The sequence below is a fragment of the Gadus macrocephalus genome, chromosome 6 (assembly GCF_031168955.1).
Source record: "Gadus macrocephalus chromosome 6, ASM3116895v1".
Lineage (NCBI taxonomy): Eukaryota > Metazoa > Chordata > Actinopteri > Gadiformes > Gadidae > Gadus > Gadus macrocephalus.
The window spans coordinates 20114409-20140004 of record NC_082387.1 but is presented as its reverse complement, the minus strand read 5'-3'; the positions used below and the strand labels follow the sequence as shown (position 1 = coordinate 20140004).

The following is a 25596-nucleotide window of genomic DNA, read 5'->3' as shown; positions in this document are numbered from 1 at the left end:
GTTGGATAATAAGTATTCAATTATCATAAGAAAAAAAAAACGAATCCTTCGAAGATAAATAAATATATAGGCCTACAATGTGTTAAGCCATTAAGCCAACATTCACCACAGTTTTTATTGTAAAATACCTTAGACCGTTTCATGCCGTAAGACAAACACAGGTGTCGCTCATAGAATTACTTATGGGACTTCTAATTCTGACTATCTGACAGAATCAGAAGTCTACTAACCGGGCCCTGGTACTTAGAAAGGGCAATCCAATAATAAGCGTTTGTCCTACAATGACCCCTCTGCGAAAAGGGTATACAGGAACATAAACAAGATGTAGTTGAACAATTAATAAGCAATCACCCGTTTGATGCCACTGTTCAGTGGTTCTCACTCCCGGTCCTCGACACCAGGAGGTGCTGTGGCCTAAAACATGACGTTCAGCGAGGAGCGATGAAAGTCGGAGACGAGGTGAATAGCAGCTGGCAGGACGGAGCCCCGGTGCCAGGCACTGCGAGTTCGCGGGGACAACAACGCTGTTGTCCCGAGCAGAAAGCCGCTACCTTTAAAGCAGTCTGCTGTCTGAAATTAACATCAGGCCATTAGGCCTGTAGGATGTAAAAAAGAAACCGTTTTTATAGGGAAATGGGGTAAAATTATTAAAACGGAAAGCCAATTTTCAATGAATTAAATGATCATATGGAGAAGTTTGTCCCGCAGTGTATTTTGCCTCAAGGAACCATAAGGTCCTACAGGGAAGATTTGACTGTACCTTTACGATTTGGTACATTACGTAGCCTACTACTTAATACTGCCCGACTTTACAGTATTAATTTGGTTTGGATTAAGTTATAAATGGCCGAGCTACAATTATGCAAAGGAGCTTCCATTATTCAACCCTAACCCCAAAGGGTTAATCCGAAACCCCAGAGGCCTAAAATGTGGTGTGCTCATCACAAGGTGGTACCATGGCAGAGATATCCCCCACTACAAGTCTTTACTTGTTGTGGAAGTGCCAGAGACGTCAGACGCAGTCTTTATGATTCATAATATCATCCGAGGCGCACATAGCTTTTGGCCGTGATATTAGATATAATATTACATAAATACCCATATATAATATTATAATTATTATATCATATTATATTATAATTACTATAATATTATATGGTATAGATATAGAGCTCCAGGAGACCGCAAACGGCAACAATCCCTTCTCCTCCATGCTGTGGTTCTGTCTGACAGCTTATTGGTCAATGGGCAGCAGCTCATTTGCATTAAAGCTACAGACACCAGAAACAGCGCATTCTGAAGGGACTAAAACGGGGGAATAGCGGTAGGCACGATTTTTTTTCCTAAAAGCTATTTCCAGCAAACAGCTTCAAAAACATGTTTTCTAGAACTCAAATACTATGTCTGCTTGTTGGGAAAACACCATAATATGTCTCCTTTAAAGCAACATGCCACCGACAAAGTTTACAGACTCTACGCGAGAGAAGAAAATACAATTGATAATAATGGATACCAATTCCAGAAACGTATTATTTGAATCGAAATTAAATCATTTATTGTTGGTTATTAAGCACACAATGTACACCGTAAGAAAATAAAATGTCGACTTCACATATAAGAAAGACTACTGGGGGCAGTTAATTTCAACATCAACATAAATTGAGCCCCTTTGTTTCACATGTGAATTGGCCAAAAATATTTTCGTTGGCCAAGTCAGACTTAAGTGATTCTCACTGTCACTGTTGTCGACAACCTGATTGAAATCAGTACGACGAGATGCATGGATCAAAAGAGCGCTTGTTCTAGACCAGGGGTCTCAAACTCGCGGCCCGGGGGCCAATTGAGGCTCGCGGAATGATATTTTGTGGCCCCCTACTTGACATCTAAGTTTAGTGTTAGTGCGGCCCGCGCGATGTTGTCAACGCACATTTGTGCTGAGTGGCTTGCCACGATTTTTTATCACTTGTGATAGGGTGACCAGATGTCCCTGTTTTGCCTGGACAGTCCCAATTTTGAGTTGCGTGTCCTGAGTCCCGACAAAAGCCAAAGGACGCTAAAATGTCCTGGTTTCCACCAACCGCTATGAAATGTCCCCTGTTGTCAGCGATAACATAGCCAACGTGATCTAAATATAGGTTTAGATCAGGTTTAGATAGGTTGGGTCAGTTGTGCTCTTTTGTTTGGGGAATACTTGATGAGGCCCAGCCTGACCCAGACTCTACCTCCAGCGGTCCCCGGGTAAGTCGAGTTTGAGATCCCTGTTCTAGACCAACTTCGGAAAGCTGTAGTTCCACCGTAGAGACGCTAGAGTTCAGCAATACTCCCCGTCATGCAATGACGTCGGTTAGGAAAAGTGGAGTCAAATTCATTTTAAACAGCGCTGTGTTTTCCTATGTTCGAAAGGAAGCACCTATTCATCTCTCCTTGACCCGATGAGGTTTTCCACAAAGATTAAGGAAAGGAGGCATAAAGGTTAGGAGATTTGACTATTCATAGAGGCCCCTGGTCTGCGGTATTTTAGTTGGTTTCCTCCTTCCAAATTTTCTGCGTCCAATCAGCGAACAGAGAGAGTGGCTGAGAACAATGACGTTAAAGTCAGCTCTCGTTGACGGACATCTTTACGCACAGTGTTTGGTTTGTTTACAGCCTGCGCGCAACGTTATTCCTGGCCAAACGTTAGCGATTGGTTATGGAAGATCCAGAGTGGCACTGGGCAGATACAATAGTTTTGAACTTCAACAGAAACCCGCCTTCAAGTGAGTTAACGTTTGTCAATTGAGTATGTCCAGACATTCTGTGCAAATGAAATGAAGTACGAGACTCTGGTAGGACCAGGCTAGGAAAAACACTGACTTCAACCACTCTAAAGGCGAACAACTCAGGGTTTTTAAGGTGCTACATGTGTAGAAACTGGACGTAAGTCCCTCTTCTGTGACGGGGGCGCCATAACTCACAACCAAACAAAAACGATCAGCCCCATTGTTCGATCAATCGCAAGTCGGCTTTAAAGCGGCCCAGGGTCTTGAAAATCGGCTTGCTCGCTCATTATCCCTGTTAGCATTAGCATGTCAGGGGAGCGTGTCTATGTTCCCCGGGTCCTATGTTCCCCGGGTCCTATGTTCCCCTCTTTGCATGAGACTGGGGAACGTAGGACCCTTTTTTAAAAAAAGGGTCCTTTGTTCCCCGCTTTTCCAAAAAAGGGTCCTATGTTCCCCGATATGTATATGACCGGGGATCATAGGACCCTGTTTGGGAAAAACGAGGAACATAGGACCTTTTTTTTAAAAAAAAGGGTCCTATGTTCCCCGAGCGGGGAACATAGGTCCCGGGGAACATAGGACCCGGGGAACATAGGGATGACCCCCATGTGAGCATGCTCACTTGTTAGCCTTGCTAGCATTATTATATCAGCATGCTCGCATATTAGCCTTGCGAGCATTAGCATGTCAGCGTGCTCGCTTCTGAGCCTTGCTAGCATTAGCATGTCAGCGTGCTCGCTTATTAGCCTTGCTAGCATTAGCATGTCAGTGTGCTCGCTCATTAGCACCACTATCATTTTGCATGTCAGAATGCTCGCTTGTTAGCTAGCATTAGCATGTCATGGAATATTGGGCACACATCAAGTTTGCTTCCACACCCATTTTCTTCTGAAAACGCACATGCTGCGACAGGTCTGGTTATGATGGACGTCTAGAATTGGGCTACTTGCGTGTGCATGTTTTTCTTTTGACTTTGATTCATTAGGGCCTGACTACATTTCCCAGGAAGTTCAGTGTACTTAAAGAGGTGCTTGTTGGTTGTTGTTTTTCTCCGTAAATGCTTCAGCTTACTCCTGAAAGCGCTCCACCCAGCTCACCTCCGGTGGGAACCAGTTTAATTGCACAGAGAGAGGCAGAGCATGTAGCAGCAGCTGGAAAACATAGGCTGCCAACTCTTTAATAAGGACATGGTAGCCCAAAATATATTAACGTTTAATCTTTACCGTAAAATGGATGATTCAATTACTTTATTATTATTATTATTATTATTATTATTATCATCATTATTATTATTATTATTATTATTATTATTATTGATATAAACACATTATTCTTGTGGCCATCTTTTTATAAAAATGGGATATAGGTTACGGTCGACTTTAATGTCTGGATTTATTCATAAACCAAAATGATTTGGGATATCAAGCAAAGAAAGATTCTGTCTTTGTAATCTTCTGTGGGCACAAATAAGATGAGGTAAACATATTTTTTTGTTTGTATGGAAATCTTTGTGGGTTTCTAAAGATTCAACATGTTCCCTTTAATAGTGCATGTCCATTCAAAAAATAACCACAATACCAGCTGTGTTCCTAGAACCAGATTATTTTATTTCCAGATTGCCGTAGACGAGTGAAAATCAAGTTGGGGAAAAACAGTCTTCCTCAGAACTTAGGGGGTAGGACTTAGCAGAGGTAGCATTCAGCGACTGCCATGTTGAGGTGGCACAAATGAGTCATCAAACCAAAACAGGCCTTTTCTCAAACCTTAGCAGCAGACACCCCCACCGTATCCTGTTCTGTCTGGCTGTGCTGCTCTAAAGCAGAGCCTTCACGTCTGCGTTTGGACCAGCTCCAGGTTCTTCTCTCGATGCTGGAGACTCAGTGTTTGGATTAGTGGCGGAACTACGTCAAGGGCGAGGACGGTCGCCCAACATCCACCACCAAGATTGCTGTGGCCCCCGAGCCCACATCCCATCCTCATGAGGGGCCAGGAGCCCAGAAAGACCCTCTGTCTCCGCCCCTAACATCTGTTGGCCGTTGGGCTTTTGTTTCTCCACATACCTGCTGGGACTCTGGGCCACTTTGGGAGAAGCACGATTTCAGGGCTTGGAAAAACCATGTCATATTTCATGGGATTTGTTCTTCGAGAAAGCCTCCAGCTGACTCTGTATTCATGCCTTAAGACCTACAGTGACAGCGTGAATATAGTATGTTGTTGTAGGCATTCGTACGCCAAATCTCCAGCAGTTCTGTGCAATATGATCATTAGTTAGAAAAGTGTAAACACAAACAAGGACAGACAAGGACAGCGTGAGATGGATTGGTCCCGCCAGCCGCCGCCCGTTGATGGATCACCTGTGGTTCCTCGTGACGTCACAGAGAACAAGGCACGATCACCCGCCTGAGCATGAGTCAAGAGCCACTTTATATGCAGGGCCACCGCCAAGCATCATGTGACAGGGAAACTCAATAAAGCATGTGTTTGTCCCCGCAGTGTGACCCGCTGCACTCATCTGTCCTCATAGACGATTCCACCTGTAAAAGGCTCCTGTAACGTCGTCACCAGGCCCCTAATGCCCATCATCATTCCTCATTTGGTGTCCCTAGAGGGGAGGTCTCTAGCCAGCTACTGTACGTGATGAGGTGGGGGTCAACCTCGCCGAGAGTGAACCAGCCTCCAAACATTGAGGTAGTATGTGTGAGCCTAGCTAGAGCTAGCTGGATACTGAGTGTGCTCTCCGTTCCCCCAGGGTGGACAGCGTGGATCCTGTCTGTTTCCTTGGCTTCCTCTCCTGGTGTGGGGAGGGGGGCGGCTCAGACATTGGGAAGGTATGTCAGGCAATCTCATCCCACCAGGCTCAATTCAATTAAAGAGAGTACAAAGACATATGGCTCAGAGGCCTGTGATGTGATTAGAGAGCCGGCGTTGATTCATGCCCTCCCTTATCTCGTTGTCACTGACGGCACAGGGCCTTAAGTGGGGACACTTGTCTCAGAGAAAGGTGCTGGGGGGTTACTCAGTCTTAGAAAGCTAAGGCTCTGTTGTTTGGCTGCTGCCAGGTATCGTCCGCGCTTATTTATTATTGTTTTGGGAAGACTTATTGTTTCATCCCAGTGGTGTCGATGGCAACAGAAGGCAGTGGTTGTCCTCCCAGGACAGCCCATGTTTATCACTAGAGGCCGTCCGAAGGCCATGTGCTGGTTCTCAAGAGCGGCATTACACAGGATGTCTGTTGGTGTCTGGCAACGTAAACACAGCCATGTACCCAACGCACACTGAACACAGTCCAGTACCCACCACACACTGAACACAGCCCAGTACCCACCACACACTGAACACAGCCCAGTACCCACCACACACTGACCACAGGTCAGCCCAGTACCCACCACACACTGAACACAGCCCAGTACCCACCACACACTGACCACAGGTCAGCCCAGTACCCACCACACACTGACCACAGGTCAGCCCAGTACCCACCACACACTGAACACAGGTCAGCCCAGTACCCACCACACACTCAACTCAGGTCAGCCCAGTACCCACCGCACACTGATAGTTATCTGTGGGCTCATTGGGGCAGATGAGACCTTTAGGACTCAGAGGTTCAGGACCAGGTCTCCCCGGATGGTCAGCATGGAGCTGAACCAGAGGAAAGCCAGGAGGACGGCCGACTCCCAGAGCCACCATGATGACACCATTTGGGTTTTCAGGCATGATAATGTACATATTCATATTCACCCACACAGACACACACACACACGGAAACACACACACACACACACACACACACACACACACACACACACACACACACACACACACACACACACACCCTGTTACCCCCCCCCCCCCCCACACACACACACCCTCTGCGGGGCGGGCTGCCATTACAGACAGAGAATCTGTCCCCTGTGAGCGGGATGTGTTGAAGGAATGTGTGTCCAGGTATCCTCCTGTCGCGGGGGGGGGCGGGCTTGGCTCGCCCGTTGATCCTGTTTGATAAAGGCCCTGACAGGCCGGATTAGGTGTCTCCTGCCTGGAGGAGCCCCGTCTCTCCGCTCGGCCCAAGAAAGTCGATCTGGTGGGAAAGGGGCGGGGCCCTGCCCCCGGGCTCGCTGCTTTTGGGACGCAAACTCACCGTCGAGCAGATGCACACACAGACACACACACACATACGCATACACACGCACATACACACACTAACAAAGCGCAAACACACACACACACACACACACACACACACACACACACACACACATGGATGTACACACACACAGATACACACACACACAGACACCCGCAAAAGCCCATACACGCATTTGCACGCACACGCATGCACACACACACACACAAACTCATTCACAGTGCAAACACACACACATACACACACACACACGCATACATACATGCATAAACACATACACACACCCTCCTTACACTCTAACACACACACACACACACACACACACACACCTGTCTCACCGTGGGCGAAACAATGACACCCTTGCTCATCTCATTTAACTGACCACACCCTTGCGTGTCGACTATAGAAATCTTATTTTTTTGTATATATCCGCTAATGGTTGAGAACTAGGCACAGGCAGGCAGACAGACAGGCAGGCAGTCAGGCGGACAGGCAGGCAGACAGACAGACAGTTCTCCACAGAATAGCTAAAGCAGCATTCCTGAGTGTGAAGCGATGCAGCGCTGTGGGGAGAGGCAGGAAGAGGGCAGGAAGGGATCGAGGGACACTGGGGAGGGCTGCAGTGAGTGACAGGCCGTGGCCCGGGCTCACCCCCTCTGTCACACCCGTCCCCCGGAGCTGCCGACGCTCTACGGGCCCTGTCACACGCTGGACCGGGCCGGGGGCCGGAGCTCGGAGCACGGGGCCCGTCAACGAGCAGAGGGCAGCGGCGTGAGGCGGGGCGCTCGCCGTCGTTTGACTCCGCCGCCGTCTCTCCTGCTCCACCCCTCCTCCCGCCCAGCGTTGAGCCAGCAATGCTGCTCACTAGATATTTGCATCTTCACAAAGCAATGCATAGTTTTGTTCTATTGCAGAATAATTTGCTGTTACGGCCCCAACTACGCCCTAAACCTCAGCGGCCGCACGTGTAAACAAAACAGCAGCTCTCCGGCTAAGCCGCTGGTGAGCCGGCTGGGAGCGCCACGGTTACAGTTAGCAAACAATGGGCTGTAAAAGCCGGCATGGGTTTACTGATCAACCTCATGCTAAGAAGTGTTCTGCACATCATCTCGGTTCTCAGTGAGCACCCCCCTCCCTGCTGGAGAACAGCTCATTTAGGATGCAGAGGCTGGTTTACCCAACCATGGGGGGGTAAGCCCCCCCCATGTAGCCCCCAAAATGCTGCCCATCCCTGGGGTACAACATGGCTGTCTCTGCTGCAGTCTTTCATTTCATACCCCTTATCTCATTGTGAAAGTTTGCCCCCTAAATCCTCTCCTCCTCTCCCCCCCCCCCCTCCCCGCCTCCTCCATAAATATCCACTTGTTCCCCGCGAGGTGCCAGGGGCTACACACTAAAACAGACTGACGTCACCTTCTCCTGCTTTTTCTGGACGCTTCCCAGAAAACCATAAACGCAAAAACACTCACAAACAAACAACACGCATGCACACCCGTGCATGCATACACACACGCACACACACATTCACAAACACAACACACACGCACACAGCCCACCACAGACACACGACACAAACACACACACACACCCCCCCCTCCTCATCAATAGCAGTGTGGCTGGCTGCAGAGCCACTCTCTGATGAGGACGGGCAGGCCTGTGATTAATGTTAAGTCTCCTCCACGTGTGTGGCATCATCTGGTTGAAGGTCGTCTTGTCAGTCTCTCTGACTGGGAGCTTGGAGACTGACATCACAACTGTCTGGCTTATCCACCAACTCGGTGAAGTACTGAAGCTCAAGCTTTGAACTAGCTCCAGATTGCACACTCCATTTGGGTTTGCTTTTCAGAAGCTTCCGGATTTTAATAGGAATTCTAAACATGAACATTGCCAGGAGACTCAAAACCCTTATTCTGTGTTTGAGTAGAATGTGGACTTTTACTGGACATCAGATTGATTCATGGATTATGACATATTTCTTCTGAATTTATCCCGGCTATGCTTTGACCTTCACCAACAGCTCACCACTCACGACTCGGTGACGTCGGTTCAGAGGAACGCGGTTCTAATAAACAGCTTTATTAGAACACAGGGCCGACACCTCCAGCCCACTGGTCTCTGAAAGAAATGATTGATGCATTAATCTGCAAAAGGAATCATAAAAACACCTTCCATACAGCGCACTTCATGTCAGATCCTTTTACAAGTTTGTTCATCTTGGTAATATTTGGTGAATATATTTGTTTTAAAAGGCTAAAATCACTGATCTTATCACATCGTAGGCCTATTAAGTATCATTCTCCCCCAGAGAGTATTTGAACAAGGAGAATCAAACTACTCGCGTGGTCGTATCAGCCCTTTAGATCCTGTCCCGTTAGTGTGTCCGATCAGATTAACAATATTTGGTGTATCCTCCTATTTATCTGGACTATGAAGGTCTGAAATTGCTCAAGTCTTCACATTTTCAAGTCAGGCTACGAAGTGAAATAGATGAGTGGAAATGCATAGCTTAACGTAGATCCAAAATCGTCCTTTATTAAAGCAACCTAAATCAGACATTAAACAGGGGTACGGACCAACAATGTGTTGTTATGCTTATTTAAATGACTAAGTCTCTTTCCTTCAAATTAAAGGAACGGGACATAAGCTTGAATCCTTAAAAAATATCTCTGTTCAACAAATATACTTGGAACACGTTCAGCCTACATGCTTTGTATACAACACAGAAAAGCTACAACATCCTTCTGCAAAAGAAGAAGAAATGGAGACGTCTGCCTCCATTTCAAGAACAGTCTGGAGGAAACTGTTCACTGTTGAGTGATGTCAGACTATCCTCAGGAAAAACTCGGTTTTAGTGGAGGCAAGTCTTTGAAAGCTATAGATCCATTGGCTTTATTAAGCAAAGACTATCAGCAGCTTAACCATTGAAAGTTTGGTAGGCGAGGAGACCGAGAGAGCTTAAATGATTCTGTACGTGAAAATGAATACCAAACGTTTTACTTTGTAATAGCAGTTATGAACTCATAACACACATGGTGCTACCACTTCCAGACCGCACCCAGTGCGTCTTTAACCAACACAAAGACACAATAAAGTGAGCCTCATCCTGTTTTTAAGCATTACCATTAAGTGCAGCGCTCCATTTATAAAAGTGCTGTATCTATTCTAGACAGCGACCTTTGTTCTTTCAAAGTCTGTACCTGTGCCATCTGTCCAGGGCTAATGCTTCCTCTTCTAATGGCACCCAGGATGGACACGCCATTAATCGGTCGTACGGCCAAGCTGCTTCAACCTGTGTATATTTGTGTTTCAATACACACACACACACACACGTATATATATATAGCCCTCCTCATCACTCAACACTGCTCACAAAACACTTATCACCACATTCAACAGGTTTCCAGGGAAAATCAAAGCAATGATCTAGTCTGCTAGGGAAATACATTTATTATTACTTTCGTTTACATTATTATACTTGTTGGTCGTTGTTGGATGGAGAAGCTAAACGATCAACAACACTAGAAATGCTCTCTTGGTTCCTGCAGGCCTCTCAACCTGGACATGACCGAGAGCTGCATGGCCCCCCCACCCTCCGTCCGTCCGTCTCTTGGTGATGAAACACAGCGTTGGGAGGGGGGGGCGCCTGTATCTCTTGTGTGGTAGGCCGTTGCGTGGCTACAGCCTTCTCCTGTGATGCATCAGCCAATGGCATGGGGCCAGCCGGACCGTGGCAGGCCTGGAGGCCTGGGGGATGAAAGCCTCGGGCGCTGGGGCCACTCACGCCGCCATAAACGACATGTTTACGACCGGCCTGGGCGCCCGCGCCACCAGCCGCTCAACGTCAAGCCAGCGCCGCATTATCATATTTAATCGTTCCCAGCAACCTGCGTTTAGATTGCTCCACGACTGCAGTGGCAGGGCGGCCCTCAGCGTGTAGCACATGTCAGCTGATGTTTACCTACTAGACTTTATCAAGCTCAGTTCAAATCACCCGAAGCTTTAGCAGCTGGTTTTTAATTTCTTTTATTTTCGATAGCATTTTATTTGAATGTAAACCTTTTTTAAACGGTGACTTACAGGTTTTTTGCAACTCCATCAAGTTGGAAAGGCAGCCGGTGTAACTGCTGTCAAAGCATTTATAATACGAAGTTTAGTCCATCACATTGAAGGCATGCACATGGAAGTGCACGTTGTTGACTGAAGATAAAACAAAGACGTGGCGTTCCTTTGACCGGCCAACAACCACACGTATATACACTGGAGACCAAGCGGGGTCACCAACCACCGCTCTGGGAATAAGACAAGAAATACAAGATATCATCACACACACACACACACACACACACACACACACACACACACACACACACACACACACACACACACACACACACACACACACACACACACACACACACACACACACACACACACACACACACACACACGACTTTTTGAAGGACACTAAAACACAAAGCTTTGTTGTGTTGTAGAGGTAATAAAAAATACAAGTCCATGGAAACAAAACAGCTGCTGGTCAACGTACTCACGGACGCAGCGATGTAACGCAAAAAAAAAAGCCGGGAGGAAGAGAACAAAACAAAAACTGGCCAACATTTCCACAATATGGTACAATTATTTCATTATTTTCAGATTATTTCCCTAAGGGCTTCGTTTTGTTTACGGATCAGACTGAAGCATCCTTGTACAAAAAAAAAAAAGCAATCAATTATGATATTAAAAAATAAGAGTACAGTGTAAATATATATTCATATTTATAATTTTCTACCTGTATTTACAAGAAGTTACATTTGAATGAAACATGGACCTCTGTGTGTAAGGTAGTCCCGTCCCCTTGCTAATAGTACAGTCTCTGCAGTTCACCAGCAATGTAACACCAAACAATAAGCTGCAACACAACTCGCACCACCTTCACCATCGTCAGTCCTATGGTTCTCCTGACCAGTGGGGGGGGGCAGAGCAGCACTCTGTAGAAAAATGTATGTTCCAGCGCTGGCCCACCGAGTAGCACGGTGCCCCCCCCCTAATTGACATCGTAGCCAGCCCACCTCAGTCTGTGTGGGGGGAGCCAGGTAGTGGGAGTCATGCATCCGAGTCAAAGAAGCACCAGAGTTCCGGCATCGACCCCCCCTAGGCCCTTGGGTCCGTGGTCCCCCCCCCCCTCCCCACCCAGCCCGCGCCTCTTCTGTGGCCGTCGCAGGACAGGAAGGACTCATGTGGGGGTAGCGGTGTGGGGGGGAGGGGGCTGGGTGGGAGGTGGCATGTGTCAGCGCCATGCCGACACACGCTAGTGCTAATGCTAGTGTTAGCATTAGCGCTTCTTGACGGCGGCGCCGTTGGGGTGTGGCGGGAACTTGGGCAGGCAGGGCTCCTCGACGCCTGCGTCGTGGGAGAAGACAGAGTCCTCGCCAGAGGAGCAGGTGGAGCTGCGCGTGTCCGGGTAGCAGGTGGAGCTCCGCGTGTCCGGGTAGTTGGGGGAGTACTGGTCCACGCCCACCGACAGCTCCAGGTACTCCTGGAGGGAAGGCGGCAAGAAAGAGAGGGGGAGAAGACGGTCACAGGTTTAGCCTCGCTCTGCGTTCCCCTCGGACGGTTTTAAGGAGAGCAACAAAGTGGAACGCGAACATGGATAGACCAATGAATGCTTCACATCTCAACACGCTTTTTTAAAGGGTGTCTAGATGGGGAGAATTCATGAGTAGAGAATCAAAAAGACTGCATAGAGAACTGATGAGACAGGAAGAGGCAGCAGGGGCAGCAGGACCGACCTGGTTGGAGGTCATGGCCAGGCAGCGGTCCAGGTCCTCCACCAGCTGCTTGAAGGTGGGTCTGTGAGAGGGTACGGCGTTCCAGCAGTCCCTCATCATCATGTCCCTGCAGGTGGGAGGTATGGGAGGGGGCGGAGGTGGGGGGTGGAGGCAGGATGAGAAACATTTAGAGCAGGAAGTTTCACAATCGAAACGAGCCAAGATCGCACTAGCCGTTCCCACACCAGCCTCAATGATCTCATGGGCGTGCGTCAATGTGCCAACTTACTGTGTCAAATACTACATCTGAGTGTCAGAGATGATGGCTGCTGAGTCAGGATGTGAGCTTGTGTCAGGGATTAAGAATCTAACAGCACTGAGCTCCCAGCCGGTGTCATGACCGCTGAGTCACTCACCAGCTTCCGCAAGAGACTCAAGGCACACTGGTTCAGAGTTCACCTAGACTCTGCATAGCTTCCCCCTTACCGCCACAAACCCCCTCTTACACACTGTCTTTGGACTTAAAAATAGTACATAGCAGAGGCGATGTCAGCCCATTTTACTGGGACACGTGCCCAGTAAAATTCCAGTGACCATTATTAAATTAATGGGTTAGGAACCGGCAGGATTCATCAAGCCCATCTCCTGCTGCCTCGGGAGTCCTGAGTCGAGCCTGCCACTTACCAGCCAATAAAAAAAAGGGATACATAATAGCCAATCAGAAAATAGCACTACTGTATCTAGGTAAGATTTAACGCAACATCCCATGAAAAATTCTGGAATCGTTCACGTGATTCTTCTTAATGTTACGTTGTAAACAGTGGAAACCACGGTAGCTGGAAACATCAGCACAAAGTAAGTCATCCCCTGTTTTAACGTTACAACAAATTCAGAACTTGTTTGACACAATCAATGACAACTTGATTGCTGTTAGAGAATGTTGCCCACATAATTTGCATCCGTTTTTCAATACTGAGCGTCTGTAGTCTTGATTTAGCAGCTAGATCGTTTTACAGCCTGCTCTCTCACACACACACACACACACACACACACACACACACACACACACACACACACACACACACACACACACACACACACACACACACACACACACACACACACACACACACACACACACACACACACACCATGCGTGCACGCACACACGTTTTGTGAAGCTGTCCTGTAAACGAAACATTAGCCTTCTGAAAAACGATTCAGATGGACATCAGGAAATTCTTCATGAACAGAGGCAGAGGGAGAGATGGGAAGGACGAGGGAGGTATGATAATTGCCCACATTAACGTTAACATTGATATTTATGCTGGTAATAGCCAACAATTGCTAGTTTGATGTGCTGTGATTTCAATGGTTTAATGGCAAACTTAAATAAGTTTGCTGCATTTGAAAATGTAGCCTATAATCTACAAATTCAGATTGGGCTATATTAAAAGTCACTAAAAGTCAGTATGAAGGCTTAGTATTTAAGCTACAAAGAACTGCAGTATTGCCAGGATGACTATAGGACCCTACAGTAAGTTCAATCGTTTTATCATATAAAAAAAACAACCTGTAATCGCCTATCTGACGGTGGTGGTACTGTATTTATCAATTTTGCCATATCAATTTTGCCTATTTAGTTTTCTCTATACGGAAAACGGTAAGCTTCCCTGTTAAGTAGGAAAGCCTATGAAATGCATGCAGTGATTATAACTATGTGGATGTTGCTGGCTAGTGGCTGCTACACTAATTGAGGGGCGAGGAGGAGGAGGAGAGGCAGGCAAGAATCGGATGAGGACATGATGGGGGCTAGACGTAAAACTATTCAGAATATAGAGGAGGATATCTGTGACCTAGGAGAGATATATTTCTAGTCCATGTCGTTCTGCCAAATTTATGCTGTTTCCACACAGCTTGTAAATAAGTATACATGTGCATTTTAGATTTTACCATCTTGTTAGAGTTTGTTAGCGTAAGGCCCAACTTTCCTTAAAAGGGAGCATCCTGCATAATACTGCTTTAGATAAAAAGGTGAAGGTCATAAAGAGGTGTAGGTCATGAAGAGAATTTTTTTTTTTGTTTGCTAGTTACTTTATTTTCCTGAAATACTTATTTTAAATCTGGATTGAGGTTGAGGTAGCTAATAATCAGAGTCTTTCTTATCTTAATTTGTTGCAATCTTATTGTTTGTAAATCATCTTTGATTCTTTACCTTTACCAGTGCCTCAATAATAGCCTACCGTATGACAGTGACGATTTTGAAGCTCGTACATACCCTTCTGTAGCCGTCTATTTCATATTGTGCGCACATTGTATTGGGAGTTGGGGGCCTGTGCCCCATTAAAGCTCTTGGTCTAGCAACGCCCCTGGTACATAGCATTGTGTAGCATTTTATCCTAGCTATCTTTGTTGTGTACGGGGAAGGGGTTAACCTAGCGATTGTAAGTACTTGGCACTTGGTTCTATGAACATCCGTACTGTACCAACAGCGGTATGTTGTTTCTCTTTCTTCTGACAAATGCGTCTGCTAAATGCCTTGAATGTAAATGCAAGAGCCTCTCATCCCAATGTGGTGGTGTGAGGTGGTGTAGGTGGTGTGAGGTAGTGAAGGTGGTGTGAGGTGGTGTGAGGTGGTGTAGGTGGTGTAGGTGGTGTGAGGTAGTGAAGGTGGTGTGAGGTGGTGTAGGTGGTGTGAGGTAGTGAAGGTGGTGTGAGGTGGTGTGAGGTGGTGTAGGTGGTGTGAGGTGGTGTAGGTGGTGTGAGGTAGTGAAGGTGGTGTGAGGTGGTGTGAGGTGGTGTAGGTGGTGTGAGGTGGTGTGAGGTGGTGTAGGTGGTGTGAGGTAGTGAAGGTGGTGTGAGGTGGTGTGAGGTGGTGTAGGTGGTGTAGGTGGTGTGAGGTAGTGAAGGTGGTGTGAGGTGGTGTGAGGTGGTGTAGGTGGTGTGAGGTGGTGTGAGGTGGTGTAGGTGGTGTGAGGTGGTGTAGGTGGTGTGAGGTAGTGAAGGTGGTGTGAGGTGGTGTGAGGTGGTGTAGGTGGTGTGAGGTGGTGTGAGGTGGTGTAGGTGGTGTGAGGTGGTGTGAGGTAGTGTGAGGTGTTGTGAGGTGGTGTAGGTGGTGTGAGGTGGTGTAGGTGGTGTGAGGTGGTGTGAGGTGGTGTAGGTGGTGTGAGGTGGTGTGAGGTGGTGTAGGTGGTGTGAGGTGGTGTAGGTGGTGTGAGGTGGTGTAGGTGGTGTAGGTGGTGTAGGTGGTGTGAGGTGGTGTGAGGTGGTGTAGGTGGTGTGAGGTAGTGTAGGTGGTGTGAGGTGGTGTAGGTGGTGTGAGGTGGTGTGAGGTGGTGTAGGTGGTGTAGGTGGTTTGAGGTGTTGTGAGGTGGTGTAAGGTGGTGTGAGGTGGTGTGAGGTGGTGTAGGTGGTGTGAGGTAGTGAAGGTGGTGTAGGTGGTGTGAGGTGGTGTGAGGTGGTGTAGGTGGTGTAGGTGGTGTGAGGTGGTGTGAGGTGGTGTGAGGTGGTGTGAGGTGGTGTAGGTGGTGTGAGGTAGTGAAGGTGGTGTAGGTGGTGTGAGGTGGTGTAGGTGGTGTAGGTGGTGTGAGGTGGTGTAGGTGGTGTGAGGTGGTGTAGGTGGTGTGAGGTGGTGTAGGTGGTGTGAGGTGGTGTAGGTGGTGTGAGGTGGTGTAGGTGGTGTGAGGTGGTGTAGGTGGTGTAGGTGGTGTAGGTGGTGTAGGTGGTTTGAGGTGTTGTGAGGTGGTGTAAGGTGGTGTAGGTGGTGTGAGGTAGTGTGAGGTGGTGTGAGGTGGTGTGAGGTGGTGTGAGGTGGTGTGAGGTGGTGTGAGGTGGTGTGAGGTGGTGTAGGTGGTGTAGGTGGTGTGAGGTGGTGTGAGGTAGTGAAGGTGGTGTGAGGTGGTGTGAGGTAGTGTGAGGTGGTGTAGGTGGCGTAGCGCGGCCTTACAGTTGGTGCGTGCAGGTGGAGGGCTTGTCCATGCGGTGCCCATCCTTCAGCAGCTTGAAGAGCTCCTCCACGGGTACCCCAGGGTAGGGGGAGCCCCCCAGGGTGAAGATCTCCCACAGCAGCACGCCAAACGACCAGCTGCCCAGCAGACGGTCAGAGGTCAAACAGAGACACAGTGGAGTTGACCAGGGTCTGGACTCACACCACAGGCAGAGCTCCTCATGCTAGGCGGGGATATGGGTGGGATTTCTCTGTTGTACTTCAACAATAGTGAATTTTAAGTCTCTGTTACTGGACCCCCAACTTTGTGATGCAAGTTATTTTTGGAAAAGTGCAAAATACATTGTATTATACTCATTACGAGTAGTGTGTTACTGTTAGTGTGTTACTGTGAGTGTGTGACTGTCAGTGTGGTTGTGTGAGAGTGTGACGGTTGGTGTGTGACGGTTAGTGTGTTAACGTCAGTGTGTTACGTTTAGTGTGTTACTGTGAGTGTGTTACGGTGCTGGAGACTCACACATCACTCTGGTGGGTGTAGATGCGGTCGAACAGGGCTTCAGGTGCCATCCACTTGACTGGCAGGCGGCCCTGGGGTATAAACAACGACACGTCAGAAGATTGTGGACCAGCACGGCCCAAAACTTCTGCACGGGAGCTTCCCCCCATATCCTCAGAGTTTTACAGAAGGGTTTTGTAGCTTCTAGGGACCAGCAGTATGAGCAGCTTCGGACAGCAGGCCTACTAAAGGACGGTGAAGATGTGGAGCTTCCCACAAACCATGGAGACCCTAAGGATTCTTTGGGGCGTTAAACCAATACCTCACAAAAAGTACATTTGTGGAACAGAGATCATTTTTAGGGATTCTAGCTTCATATCCCATTCGTACTTTTAAGGAACCGAACTTAAATTGACTTATGGCGCTGTAGTTAAGCAAGCTCTTTGATCTACGTCAAGCTGTACATTTCCACTCATCTATTTCTCTTTGTAGCCTGACTTGATGTGAAGACTTGGGTCAACCATGTCGTCAAGTATATTTCAGACCTTCATGGTCGGGATGAATTGGAGGAAACACCGAACATTTGACATCCGATCGCACACCAACAGTGGACAGGATCAGATGGGCTGATACAAGAGTAGTGTTACAGCCTGTCCCGGGGACCGAGAAGGTCCCTGGGACTCCCGTGTGGAGCCCTTGCTGATCACTTGGTCAGTAGGGGGGGGTCAGAGAGGGGTCAGCTCACGTTGGTGGTCTTCTTGTAGTAGTCGATGTGGTGGATGTCGCGGGCCAGGCCAAAGTCTGCGATCTTCATCACGTTGTCGTCGGTTACCAAGACGTTACGAGCAGCCAGATCCCTGTGGATACACTGCGCACACACAAACACACACACAATCTTTAATGGCGTGAATCAATAGTGGGATGTCACTAGTGGGACGTATTGGGACAGCATTATTATAGATGTACTGAGACAGTATTATTATAGATGTACTGAGACAGTATTATTATAGATGTACTGAGACAGTATTATTATAGATGTACTGGGACAGTATTATTATAGATGTACTGAGACAGTATTATTATAGTGGGGAGGTACTGGTACAGGATTATTATAGATGTACTGGGACAGTATTATTATAGTGGGATGCACTGGGACAGTATTATTATAGTGGGGATGCACTGGGACAGTATTATTATAGTGGGGATGCACTGGGACAGTATTATTATAGTGGGATGTACTGGGACAGTATTATTATACTGGGATGTACTGGGACAGTATTATTATAGATGCACTGGGACAGTATTATTATAGATGTACTGGGACAGTATTATTATAGTGGGATGAACTGGGACAGTATTATTATAGATGCACTGGGACAGTATTATTATAGTGGGATGCACTGGGACAGTATTATTATAGTGGGATGCACTGGGACAGTATTATTATAGTGGGATGCACTGGGACAGTATTATTCTAGGGTGAGGTGTTGGGACATGACATGGGGGGGGGGGGGGGGGGGGTACCTTCTTGGAGGACAGGTACTCCATGCCGCGGGCCACCTGGTAGGCGCAGGAGACCAGGTCCTTGATGGACATGTTCTCCACGGGCACCTGGTCCGGGTTGTAGCAGTACTCCATGCCGGGGGGCCGCCGGGCCCTCAGGTACTCCCTGAGGTTCCCCTTCGACGCAAACTCAACGATCACGTAGAGCGGGCCTGTGGACAGGGGGGTCCGTGAGGGCAGGGGAGTCGATCTACACACTGATGATCACTTCCTCTCGTGGAACCCAATCGTGCCCCTGCATTTGTTTATTTATTCGCTGACTTCAGATGGATACTTTATATACTTTTATAATTAGATATAAAAGGTAAGTGTGTAGAATATCCATCCCGCTGGGATAGGTTACGGTTATTTTATGATTTCAGATCCTGCGGTCCATCTCTTCAGGTAACTCCCTGGACAGAACATCTGCTGAAGGCCTCCATCTGAATGCGAGTTGGGACGGCCTTGCTGCCGTCAGAACGCAGCAAGGGAACACTAAGTCAGAGCGCGCTGCTCCGTAGCGCACGGTGACACCGCACGACTGCAGGATCCCAAACACAAACCTTCACAGCCCTGCTCATTGATACTCTGCAGTGAAAAGCGTGACCGAAGCCACAGGGCTGTTTACTCTAGATAAGACGTTTCAATGCAGACAGCAGATAAGGCCTGGAGGAATGTGGTCAATAGTGCCGGGTGGACGGGAGGTTCACTGGAGGTCAGTCGCCCCCGCCCCCCGGCAGCCCGGGGCTGGAGAACAGTGCCAGGCCTTGTCAGGGATGATTTCAGAGATATGGGAGCCCTGGAAGCAGCTGTGTTCATCATCAAACCCCAGAGCTTAGATGCTGGCTGCCAGAAGGCTCATGGTCTAAACATGTGTTTAGTACAAGTGCTGGGAATCAGGAGCTGGCTTTGCGAACGTGCCATGTGCACAAAGGCCCGACGCCAGCTCCTTCTCCGCTGTCCTTTTCAGGAGCGGAGTTTCCAAAGGTCACGCACACACGGGGGTAAACGCGCGAGTGGGTCTCTCCGTCCCTAGCTTATCACTCACCGTCCTGAGTGCAGGCTCCCAGCAGGTTGATGATGTTCTTGTGCTTGCCGATGATCTTCATCATCTCCATCTCCGAGATGAGGTCCGACAGGTCCTTCTCGGTGGCGTCCGCTGCACAGAGGGGAGGAGAAGTGCAGAACTTTAGCTGATGGACAACACAGACCCACACGGTATCAAGAGTCGTCAGGGTTTGGGAACACAACTTAAGTCTATTGACTTCCTTCAAGCGGATTTCAAGGGAGGAGTGTATTACCCACCTGGCTGCTAGACCAAACAACGATGAAGTGAGGGAGTTGAGGACTTTAAGGATTTTTTTGACTACCGATAAAAAAACCAAAGGGAGGGGGGGCAGCATTCAGCACTGCACAGACTTTCCAAGGCTTAGCTAATTTTGAGATAAGTATTAACATACTTGGGAGTGTGTTTGGATGATGGCTGGTTCAACCAGCCTCACCTGGCTGAGGCCACGTTTATACGTAGCAGGGTATTTATTATAGAAACGAATATCCCCCCCCCCCTCCGTTTTCAAAAATAACATTGTGCACACAGCATCGTTTTCAAAAAAGTTGTCGCTTACATACGCATAAATACGCCGTCGAGCGCCATTATAACTATGCCAAACGTATGGGCGGCAGTGTAGTAGAGCTTAGATCCGGCCCAGAAAATCAAGCCCGACCCGGCCCGAGCCCGTGCACGTTCTGTCCGAGCCCGGCCCGACACATTAACCGTAATTATGAGCCCGAGCACGATTTCAACCCGACTTTTTTTTTTTTATACATATGTAACTTTGTACACATTTGTTACTAGGCCTACTCTGCTAAATATATATGTAAGGTATAATGTATAGAACGCCGGTCATTATCGGGAAAATAAGCCCCGACAGGGCGAACAGTACACCGACCGACGCACCGAGGGGCTTATTTTCGACAATGACCGGCGACGTTCTATACATTATCCCGCTTACACGGCTACTTGCCAAAACGAAAAAATAACTTCACATGGTGTGTCTTTTTACAATTTATTCGTTACCAGCATTCTTAGTGTTGATCAGCAGAGAAATAATTTGTCCGCAAAGACGGTGACGTCGCTTAGCAACGGAAGACGCTGGGCTTGACAAGTCACCGTACTACTACCCATGCAAGTGAACGGAGCGTTCCACGGCATTGAGAAGACCCGTGTAATAAAGGCCTATAATATTTCTGTTTATGGCCTAGATTTCTCCTCAGATTAGGCCAATAAACCAATGATAACAATTAATAAAAAAATCGTCGATCACAGGCCCGGGCTCGGGCAGAGAATCTAAACTCTAGTAGGGAGAAGGATAAGGCCATGCAAGCCAATCAGAATCCTCAGAATCAACAACAACGAATAACACGAGCGTCTTCCTGTAACAAACAAACTGTAAACATAGGGCGCTCATATGACGTTAAGCATTTCCTGGAACATAATATGTGACGCTTCAGAACCTAAAACCCCGTTTCTCCCCGTTGACACGACAACACATAACCGGCGTTTTCAGAAATCTCCACTTTGGCCGAGTTTTTAGAAATGATCGTTTTCTGTGACAAAAACGGCGTTTTCGTGTAAATGAGGGGCCAAACCGCGTGGAAATATCTGCGTTTTCCCTTCGTCTGATTTGACTCTGGGGCTGGGTGAGGCTGCACACCTGCACACAGTAATCAGTGTGCACAGTTTAAACCAGCCATCACAACACACACTCAAGCAGATCTCCTGGATGGCAGTGGAGCACTCTTGCCATGTTCATGTCCACACCATTGCAATAAACCAGATTTAACTCCATCCCCCTGTGGCCCATGTTTTGAGGAGCCCAGAAAGTCACCTAGGTGGAGTGTGGCAGACACCTAGGCCGCGTGTAGTAATTGACTTTGCTACAATATACTACGTTTTATGATCCTGGTGTCCATCACTTACAATCAGATAAACATTCAAACCCCAGAACCTAAGTCCCCAAGCAGAGAAGAGGGCTTCTTAAATGGGATGAAGCCAGCGTGTATGACCCGGCTACGTCTCTCCAGGAGACCTCCTCCCGATCTGCTCAGGTGGCGCTGCTGAAACCCGACCCCCCAGCAGCAGCCACTCAAAAGGCAGCGGCCTCATAAAAAATCCCTCCCCGTGTGGGGGAGCTCAGGAACGCCGTTCCCCTCGTATTAAATGTCAAGCGCTCTCAGACACCAGCAGGCCCCTCCTAGGGCACCACTGCCACATCTGGGGACTCCCAACTGAGAGTCATTGTTTTTGGAATATCCTCGTTATTTGACCCATTTATGTGTGAGGATTGATTTTGATCACTGCTGAATCCCTTGAGTCGTCACCAAGACCCTTAAACTGAGTACTTTACAAACCCTCATTCCACTCAGCTTCATCCATCAAACAGTGCGACAGAAGAGGATACTTTTTACATGGCTTACATTAGATAAAAAAACAAGACACACGATATCCAGTTATAGCAGACATAGAAAAACAGCCTGCAAAGAACACCAGAATATTTTGCACCTAATGTAACACCAAATTGTTATTTTCAATACCAAACAGCTCATCCATCTCCGCTAGTGAACACAAGTAGCCGCAGCTCATCACTTACACTTCAGCATCTTGACGGCCACCTTGGTGACGCGGTTGGGCTTCTCCTTGTCCAGGCCCAGGGCCTCTCCCATCACCACCTGGCCGAAGCAGCCCTCCCCCAGACGCTTGCCCATCACCAGCCTGTATGGGGCAGACAGAGGGGGAAGAAGGGAGGGGACGGGGGGGTTACGAGGGACTGCAGGAATGACCCTTGGATCACAATCTTGTTCCTATCCAATCAGAATGGATCTGCAGCGGCTTCCTCAGGTGTAGTGAAGCCCCGCCACCTCCCGCCGGTACGCACCTTTCGCGGGACAGTTCCCAGCGGGGGTCCTGGGGCAGCTCGTACTCCGAGACCCCCGACAGCATGGGGGAGCCGCTGGAGGAGAGGCGGGAGGGCCGCACCAGCATGACCCCAGAGTGGATGGAGGAGCTGGAGTCCACAGACACCTGCAGGAAGGTACACGCACATTACTTCCTGTTCGGGGAGGCCGCACCGCAAGGGGAGGGGCTTATCAGAGTGACAGGCAGAAGAGGGAGAGGCATATGGGGGTGAAGGGGGCGGGTACTCTAGAATCATGTCTTTAGTCTTAGAAAGGTTTCAAATGTGAAAGATACAAGAAGTCTGCTTACGAGATGAGGGTGTTAAACTGGCAAAACATTTGAGCAATGACGAGTTAATATGTATAATGTACATACCCACCTGGTTGACCTACCTGCCACAAACCAACTCAGAGATTCGCAATGAATCGGGAAGCCCTACGAATAAAGGTTCATTCAAACCCAGCTACCATGCAGACTACCAGGTACACTCCCATGGAAACGTACCCCATAAAACCAAAATGTTTTCAGAAACGATGCACAGGGAGGGAGGGAGACAGGAAGAGGGGGGTGAGAAGGAAGTAGGTTTGCAAACCCCCTATCTACTTTCTGTTACCTGTCTGCGCAGCGGGATGCTCTTAGCCAGCTTGTGGACGGCCAGCTGCCCGCTGAAGTCGCTCTTCTTGGAGGTGGTGCGCATCTTGAAGAGCACCACCGTGGCCACCATCACGGCGATGATGAAGAAGCCCACGCAGTAGATCACCACCTCCAGGTAGGTGTGGCTGGCGGGGGGGTAGTGGGGGACCGCTGTGGGGGGGGCCAGGCGGGGGGGGGAGGGGAAGAGGCAGGGGTCAGTGGGGGACAAGGGGTCAACATTGCAGACAGCTATGAAATGCCTTCGCAATAAAACCACACACACGAGAACACGCGCTAAGTGAACCACACACACTCACTATAACGCGCGCTAAGAAAACCACACACACTCACTATAACGCGCGCTAAGAAATCCACACACACTCACTATAACACGCGCTAAGAAAACCACACACACTCACTATAACACGCGCTAAGAAACCACACACTCACTATAAAACGCGCTAAGAAAACCACACACACTATAACACGCCAAGAAAACCACACACACTATAACACGCCAAGAAAACCACACACACTATAACACACTCCAAGAAAACCACACACACTATAACACACGCCAAGAAAACCACACACACACACACACACACACACACACACACACACACACACACACACTAAGAAGACCACACACACACTAAGATCACACACACACACCAAGAAGACCAGAGCCATAGACACACGCGGTACGGGGGACAGAAGAAGCGTTCTCTGTGCTGAACGCCAGCGATGTGAATCAGAGGTCAGCTGAAAGCTCGACAGACTGTCACCAACGGTAACACAAACAATAAATCATCCAAAGATGTGCAATGGCTCTGGTGTTCTGTGTCGGAGGTACACACCCAACAACATCCACACAAACATAATAATATAACTAAATGAATAGTATCAACTATTCTCTTACATAGCAAGCTATACTACTACAGCTCAGACTATTTGCCTAACAAATGTCCCATTCTGAAACCCTTTAACATAATAAAAAAATAAAAATATATTTTGTTTCTTAAAAATAGTGTGTTTGCGTCATCTTGACTACAATGCTTGTCAGAAGATCCATATTGTATATATTTTATTTGGAATAAATTAAAATAAGAATATTTTTTTTGAAATCAGTTTAAGAATCAAATCCAGAATGTTTTTTTCCTCCCATTAGGTGAAATCACCAACATTTATTTGCATTATCCTCAAGGTGTAGCAGTTTTTAGTATAGAAAGAATCGGGTGTGCCCCTTGGTAAGGTTGTCTTCAGAAATGTTGTTTTATATAAATAAATACTTATATATATATATATATATATATATATATATATATATATATATATGAATACAAGGTAAAAGGAAAAGTAAATTATACTATTTACATTTTGTTGCAACTTCATGTTGGTTGCAACAAAATAAGTAGCTCACTGTATTTAAAACAGAATCTTTAAAAGGTGAAGTATGATTCAGTGGCATCTAGACTGAGGTTGAAGACCGAAACAAACTGAATACCCCCTCAAAGGGTCATAGTTCATAGCTATCAAGGAAAATAGCGATTATATAAAAGACTGAAGCGCGTCTTCTCTACTGAAACACGGTGGTGCAACATGGCGGCTCTGTCAAAGAGGACCCTCTTTACAGTAGGTAGATATTATAGGTTCATCCTAAGGTAACAGTCAGTGGGATTTATCCCTTAAAATACCTTTGAATATTACAGTACATTTCTGCCAGGTCCATTCCTCTAGAGATGCCACTTAATTCTGTACACCTTTAAATAAACATGTGATTGTCATCCTGTATTAATTACGTTATTTAAAACATATTAACTAGTTATAACAAATATAAATTATATATTATATATTGCCCAAAAGAAAAGCTAGGTAAAGGAATAAAGAGTCTTAATATTTGTTTGCTATTTTCTATGCAGACCAAGCAGTCCATGCCTCACAAGCCAACGCTACAACTTGTAACCAATGTTTAGATGGATTTTTCTTTATTCAAACTGCAGCGAGGGCCAAGGGGTCACACCGAGGATTCTCTCTTCCCGCCCACCACTACACCCCAAAGTAACACGGCAACACAAGCGGCCACGCTTGTGTGAACAGCCCCTGAGTGACAAGCCGCTTGATAATTGGACAAATGCCCGCTGGCAGCTCAGAGACACCGCAGCGGGCCAATTATCAGAGCCGACCGCTGTGTGCACAGCAGGAAATGACATCAGAGATCTGTCATTTGCGGGGCTTGTCAAAGGCTGTTATCGTTAAAAATAACCCTGAATGAAATCCAATGTAAACACCAATTAAAAGGGCAGAATGGGAGACACCGTTTTGAATAAAATTCACAGCAGAACCGCCC

The 25596-nt window shown here is 47.7% G+C and overlaps 1 protein-coding gene across 1 annotated transcript in view; it reads right to left on the bottom strand.

Annotated features, from left to right (window-relative positions):
• Positions 1-12217: 12217 nt before the first annotated feature.
• LOC132459121 (fibroblast growth factor receptor 1-A-like) overlaps positions 12218-25596 on the bottom strand; it is a 25129-nt gene continuing 11750 nt past the window's right edge. The window contains exons 5-14 of the mRNA XM_060053499.1: positions 23227-23558; positions 22594-22739; positions 22309-22430; positions 19707-19817; positions 18641-18831; positions 17862-17984; positions 17138-17208; positions 16621-16758; positions 12696-12801; positions 12218-12442 (exon numbers count right to left, since the gene is read on the bottom strand). Of these exons, the coding sequence (XP_059909482.1) occupies positions 12239-12442; positions 12696-12801; positions 16621-16758; positions 17138-17208; positions 17862-17984; positions 18641-18831; positions 19707-19817; positions 22309-22430; positions 22594-22739; positions 23227-23558 (1544 nt within the window). The 3' untranslated portion in view covers positions 12218-12238. The remainder of the gene's footprint in view (positions 12443-12695; positions 12802-16620; positions 16759-17137; positions 17209-17861; positions 17985-18640; positions 18832-19706; positions 19818-22308; positions 22431-22593; positions 22740-23226; positions 23559-25596) is intronic.